This window comes from Nelumbo lutea, chromosome 1 (genome assembly GCF_056320005.1).
Source record: "Nelumbo lutea isolate HS-2025 chromosome 1, American lotus-T2T, whole genome shotgun sequence".
Classification (NCBI taxonomy): domain Eukaryota; kingdom Viridiplantae; phylum Streptophyta; class Magnoliopsida; order Proteales; family Nelumbonaceae; genus Nelumbo; species Nelumbo lutea.
This window is the reverse complement of record NC_142684.1, coordinates 205,321,793-205,328,561: the sequence shown is the minus strand read 5'-3', so window position 1 is coordinate 205,328,561 and position 6,769 is coordinate 205,321,793. Positions and strand designations below refer to the sequence as shown.

The window sequence follows — 6,769 nt, the reverse complement described above, 5'->3', positions numbered from 1 at the left end:
TAGACTTGTGTATCAGCACTTAAGTGTTAATATAAATCAGTGCTCCAAATAAAATAATCTCAACAAAATCTTAAACTGAAAATATAGGAGGGATCGATATACTTATTTCTCAATTAATTTATGTAATTGTCATAGTGCTCTATATAAATTTTGAAATTCTATGGATGAGAATACAAAATTGCAAAAAGGGAGTTTCTTTTCCTTTTCATTCTTTTGATATTGAAAAACCTTGATAATGAAAATGGAATTTGGGAGTTGAAAATATGAAACTAAGGCTTTATTGGGCATTCTAAGGATTTATCATCTCATTTTTGCTGTTAAAATGTCTCTATAAACACTGATTTTTTAATTTTAAAAAAGGAGACAAGTTCTTAAAATAAGCCAAATGCAGCCTAGGAAAATAATAAAATTGATTTTTTAATCTATAAACACTGATTTCTCTATAAACACTGCTTTGTATCTTGACCAAAATTGCTAGACATTGTCAAGCTATTATCGTAATTAATTTAGACTGTTACATGTCAGAGTAAATCTAATATACGTTAGAGTATACCCAATGACCTAATGATGAATAAAAGAACTGAATTTTTAAAATGTCCACCAATAGGTTAAAACATACTTTGTATATGTTATAATGTTTTTCATCAAGAAGAAATAAAAGAAAAGAATAGTTGGAATTGTAATTTATCTTTATTAAATTGGACAAAATTGAACACTATTGACCTCATTAGGCTGAGTTTGAAAGGAATACAACTGCAAATATGTCGAGTGCAATTTGCAAAACCTTATATTTTGTATTATTTTGTATGCATTTTCACTGTACATATTTGCATTTGTACTCTTTCCAAAGTGAACATTAATGACAATTCTGTTTTTTTTTTCCCTGGTTTATTAGGGTTTACTTTTGGTTTAATGAAGCTGTTAGGTTTCATTTATCTGTAAGTGTTATTTGCATTTGCAACTTGTCATTTATCTGTAATTGTTGGCATTTGCACTATATCTTGGTGAATTCAATGCATAACGAGTTAACAATGTTGCCTCAACTCCAGAAATGGACACCTTTGTATAGAAAAAATGTATGGTCGCATGCTTGAGTCTTTTAATGGATATAATGAAGGTGGAATTTTATTTTTCCTTTTCAGTTAATTCCGGGAGCTTGTGTATTTTGAAACGCCAAGGTTGAGTTAAATTAGATTGGATTAGGATTTGGATTTCATAGAGGAAATGGCATGGTAGTGTCAAGTGTTAATTCTATGAATTACTTTAGTGTGAATTAATGTTTGTATACCTTAAGTATTCTTAACCCCATTATGCATTTGGGATAGGTGTCAACTCAGAATTGATGCTAATTCATAGATCGGTATTGGTGTTTTAGGGTGGAGGTGTTTGTCATTTTGAATTGGGTTGAGTTACAGTGAAGTACAAAGTTCTGAAGTTGATTGCAATGTACTTTTTCAATTACTTTATTCATGGGGTAGGATTCACACAAAACAGAAATTGTATATAAAATAACATACGGGGGAGTAATCATCCAAATTCCATAGAATAGAGGTGGTAATGGAATTAGAAACCAAATAAATTCATGACATATAGAATAGGTGACCTAAGTATACATTTTGGTTTTTGGGGAGGAAAAGAAAATATTTCAAAAACCGAACCAAACATCCATCATTAGAATTGGCACCTTAGGCCATGTTTGGTTCAAATTTTATTCTTTCTCATTTTTATTAAAGATGAAATTTTAAAATGGATAAGAATTGATAAAAATAGTAGAATGAAAAAATAATGCTATGAACCAAAAACTTTTTCTTAAAAATGATTTTTTTTCAGACGGACAAGTGTCCTATGTTATTAATTTTCATTCTTAAAAAAAAATTATATTGGTAATCATAAACAGCCAGCCTAGGTCTCCAAAATTGTTGGCGTAGATGTTTACCGGTGGATGGTTGGTAGTCATGTCTGTTGAGTTGAGTTTTCACAGTAAACATTTATGGCGGCAATTATGTAGGCATAGAGTTTCTTCAAAGAATGAAAATGAGCAACATGGGACATGATTATTTTTCATGATGGCTACCTCAAATTTTGTACTATGGGCTGATTTTTTTAGAATGTGGCCCATAATAAGAATTTTGTAACAAAACTCTCTAATGTTATTCATTATCTATTTTTTCCCATTCTTGCTCATAAGGGACAAAATATTAAAAGAATGAGGCCCAGATTAGTGAATCAAACATGACTTTAGGGTCCACAATTGAGTCACTGTTTCTGAACAATCCAAAATTGGAAATAAAAGAACGAAAAGGTTGAGATAATAAAAGAGAAATGTAAGTAAATAAATATTAAAATAAACCCTCAAAATAAATCTTATGTTTTTTTTTTGAAAATTTGAAGTGCTTCTTTTTCTTTATATAGAAATTAGATGAATTCAATGGGATCGACTTCTGCGGGTTCAAAACTTAAAATGGTCCAAGTCTTTTGCAATTAACAAAAAGTTAATGCTAATGTTCAAATACAAGCTCAGGACTTGTTTTAGGTTGGACCTCATCCAAATCAAAATCAATATTTGGGCAGATTGGATGGACCAATAATACATATTGAATTGGTCCGGTTCAGACTTAATGGTCCAAAGTATTTATTGGATTGAATTGGACCTGTTCCATCCATTATCAATTTATATTGGATTAGTTGAGATTGAACCAATATGCGGTCCATTGATAGAAGATAAGAACACAGGTGCCAATAGATTAAGATCGGGTTAGAACCAATCTGAACATATTGGATAGTACAAACATTGAATTGGGCTGGTCCAAAATGGTCAAAGAGTACTGATCAGATTGGATTGGACCTGGTCCATCTGTAATGGATTCATGTTGAACTGGATCGGATCGGGTCCAATTGACACCCCTAGTTACATGAATCCATTTTTTAGTAACGGAACCCTCAAATTCTTATAAATATTGATGTTTGACCCTAAAGGAGAATTGTATTAGACAATATTGGGCTATCTCATCAGGCTCCGGCATGCATCTTGAATTTATAGAGTCAATGACTCAGGAGACTAACTACATGGTTGACTTTCTAACATAATTGACCTTCTGATCCGCTTGAATAGATCGAGTCAATAATTTGTAATTGGAGAAGTGATTAGATCATAAATATACGAAAGGCTCAGTTAATAGACCAAATCCTCGATCATCCTCCCAGAAATGATTAAGAAGAAATTACAGAATGAAAAAATGTATTTATTTTAAATTTTATTGACACACAGAGTTGCAGTAGTTGGAGCTACTACGATGGACTCGGTAAACAGCTTGGAATTGGAACTACTGCTTTCTTTTCTACGTTCAGGGTCAAGGCCTTGGCCTTGCTCGTGTACAATTTTTTCACATTAGACCCTTGTTCATGTAGCAACCTCACAAGACTTCTCTTGGCGTTTGCTCTGAATGGACAATTGGATGCCAAGAACCCATCCACCAAATGCAGATAAGCCTCCAGGTCATGACAACATGCCACATCAGCGTTGGGCTTCAGATATGGCGACATCTTGCTGTCCACTCTGAGCTCCGTCCCCACGTGAGAATACGACATAGGCATGTTGTCCAGCACATCCACCATCCGTTCCATGTTCGTTCCCTTCAGCTTCTGGTCTAACCCCTCACCCACCGGCATCCCTGGGACCTTGGTGATCACGTCTTGTGAGTTCACGACGCGCAGCACCTTTACGCCTCGCTTGCTCATCCGATTGCCGAAGCTCCGGTTGCCCACGCGCGGCCCTCCGAAGGAGAAGACCGCTATCGGTGGCATGTCTGGGGCGCATGTGCTCAGCTCGTCTGCCGCTAGCAATGCCAGGGCCGCGCCTAGGCTGTGACCCGTCACCGTGATGCTCAGGGTCTCACCCTTGTAGAGCTCCATCAACCTGCGTATCTCTTCCTTTATGGAATCGGCTAGGCTTGACGCATGGGGCCCTTGGGTGTTGTATAAGCTCCAGAATCCTTGCTCCACCTTGGGCGGGCGCTGGCTGCTCGATTCCTCCTCCTCTCCGGGGAGCTGGATCAATAGGCCCCGGACGTTCTCTACCCACTCTAGGCATGTGGCGGTTCCACGCAGAGCGATGACTATATCCCTCCTCCCCATCCTTGAGATTTCTCTCTTGTCGTCGCAAACCGCGACGTACCCGATCCAGCTGGTCCGCTGAGTCATCCACCCCATGTCTGGCGCCACAGTGTCTACCCACTCCGGCAGCCCTACCGATGATGTGGCGTAGAGGCTCTTGGTCACCCTGTATGACCTGTCCGGTAATGCCACGTGCCGAGGCTTGGAAAATTCGTCTTCCGACGTGGCAGGATTTGAGTGGAACCCGTGATACGACGCCTGAACAAATTCGCCGTATCTGACGACCTCGCGCCGGAGATTCTCGTTGAGCGGATCCAGGAGGCCGGCCCAATTTTTGCTGCCGTGGTACTCACGCCACCGTGTCCCTAGATTATTTCTCGGTGAGTATTCCTGCGTTTTCGAGAGGAGTCTCTTTAGACGGTTCAGATGTCTCGGCGACATCTCTTCTGCTGCCCTAGACTCCGGCCATATCCTCGCTAAGTTGAGGCGTTCCAGGAGACGCCTTCCCATGTTTTCAGGAGACCCATTGCCGGAATGCTTATGGAGGATTTCCTGGTCGGCCAGTGGTGGAGGATCATGCTTTTGAAGCAGCTTATCTAAGTTGGCAAGGTGGATTCGTGTCGACTCGGCGGAATTGTAATGGCCGATCCTTGTATCATTCGATGTTACTGGATATGGCGTCTGAACCGCCGAGGCCGAAATCCTTGTAGAAGGGTTGAAACGCGACCCGCGAGAGGCAAAGTTGGTATGTCTCGCCGGAAAAACGACGGGGTCGTGAACGGCAAGTTGAACTAATCGGATCTGCATATATAAATTAGAGACAGAGAAAGAGAACAAAGGAGCCAAACAGCCGTTGAGAGGCAGAATGATCCCTTTAATCGCCTGTTATAGTAGATCGAGAGTTGAATAACATCCAACAGGTGGGGGTTGCACAGAGGCGTTAATGTATATATAGGGAGTTGGTCGAGAGAGAACTGAGAACGAAGGAGGAATGGACGCGGTCGTTGACGACTAACCTCTCTTAATATTTATGGTCTAAACACTAAACATCCCTCGGATTCATCAGACGCGCACGCTTTGAGGCGCTGAACTGACGGCGACGGATGAAGAGATTGGGCCCCGCTCCGCCAGAGAAAGTGGGCCATATGATGCAGTTGGCAAATCCGTAATATTCAATGGTCAGAAATAATTTTATCGTATAGTGGGGTGTGACAACATTGCCAAGTGGATAATTCCCAGATGGTTGCGCATTCTGTATGTACGTTGTAGTCGTAGACCTTCCTACGTTTTTGTTTTGATAGGATTAAGGATAGGGACGACCGTTGATTTAGTTGTTATAACTAAATCGAAGGAGAGAGGCACTTTCAAAAAAAAAAAAAGAAAAGAAAAAACACACGAGGACAAAAACTGAGTTGTTAAGTCTAAAGTTGACCGGTTACCAGAGTTTGAACGACGGTCCGGTGCTTAGAAGCCGACGTACGGATGACCTTCAGTTTGCTTTTCTACTTTTACCGATATGTGAATGTAAAATAGTTATTCGGCAATCTGATTGCTTTAACATCTGAAAAATATACATTTTTATAAATTTACCCCTCAAATTGTTAGATAGGCTGTGTTTGGTTGCAGTGTAATTTTATTTGCAATAGTACAAATGCATAAGAATGCAAATGCATAAAATGCAAGTTCTCATTTAATATTAATAAATCTAATTACCAAAAAAGTAGAAATTTTGAACCCAAAATCAAGTTGTATGTGGCTTCGGGTTTCCCGTACCCATAACCCCCAAAGCCTGGTGGCAATGGGATTTCATCTAGGATTGGCAACGGAGGCGGGTTTGAGGTAGGGATCATATTCCCAGTCCCCGCCCCCGATTCTAAAATTAACCCCATTCCCATCCCTGATTCTCGTCGGTGATAAAATTTGTCCTTCGTCTCCAATCCCTGATGGGGATGGATTCCCCATACGGACCCAAATCCCCAAAATTTTTTAGATAATAGTATTTTTTTGAAAAATAAGTTTACTTAAAATAAATAAAAAAATTAAATTATAAATAATGTTATATATATATATATATATATATATATAATATACATTTAATATAAATAACATTTAAATATATAATCAGAATTGGGGCGAGGCGGGGACCTTAATTCCCATCCCTGACCCCAACCCCGATGGGAGATATCCCTATTAATCCCCATCCCCATCCCCGCCCCACCAAAATAATCCCCATCCCGATCCCATTGGGTCGGGGAAGTCGGGTCCCATCGGAAATGGGGAAAATTGTCATCCCTAATTTCATCTCGTCTTTGCTGCAACTAGCGAGAGAATTTATCAACTCAGTTACCATAAGTTGATTTTTAACTCTTAGTGTAAAGAGACAAAGAAATATAGTTTTTGGTTTGTGTAAAGAGTCAATTATTACCGAAAAAACATTTTTGCTTTTTTTATTTCAAATTTTACTTTATTTTGCTTTAGATTTTATTTTTCTTCATCTGAATTGTAAATAAACAAAATACAGTACAGATATTTGAAAAAAAAAAATCACAATTTGCATTTGAACTTTTTTTTTTTTTTGCACTCTCATTCATTCGCACCAGTGCAAATGACATTGCACCTCGAACAAATCAGGCCTAAACTGCATTTAGGGCTGTAA

General features: G+C 38.9%; 1 protein-coding gene across 1 annotated transcript; it reads right to left on the bottom strand.

Moving 5' to 3' along the window:
• Positions 1–3,221: 3,221 nt before the first annotated feature.
• On the bottom strand, positions 3,222–5,112 carry LOC148880542 (phospholipase A1-Ibeta2, chloroplastic-like). Its single transcript, XM_088962474.1, has one exon. It carries the CDS (start codon positions 4,918–4,920, stop codon positions 3,289–3,291), a length of 1,632 nt encoding a protein of 543 aa, XP_088818600.1. The 5' UTR covers positions 4,921–5,112; the 3' UTR covers positions 3,222–3,288.
• Positions 5,113–6,769: the final 1,657 nt, after the last annotated feature.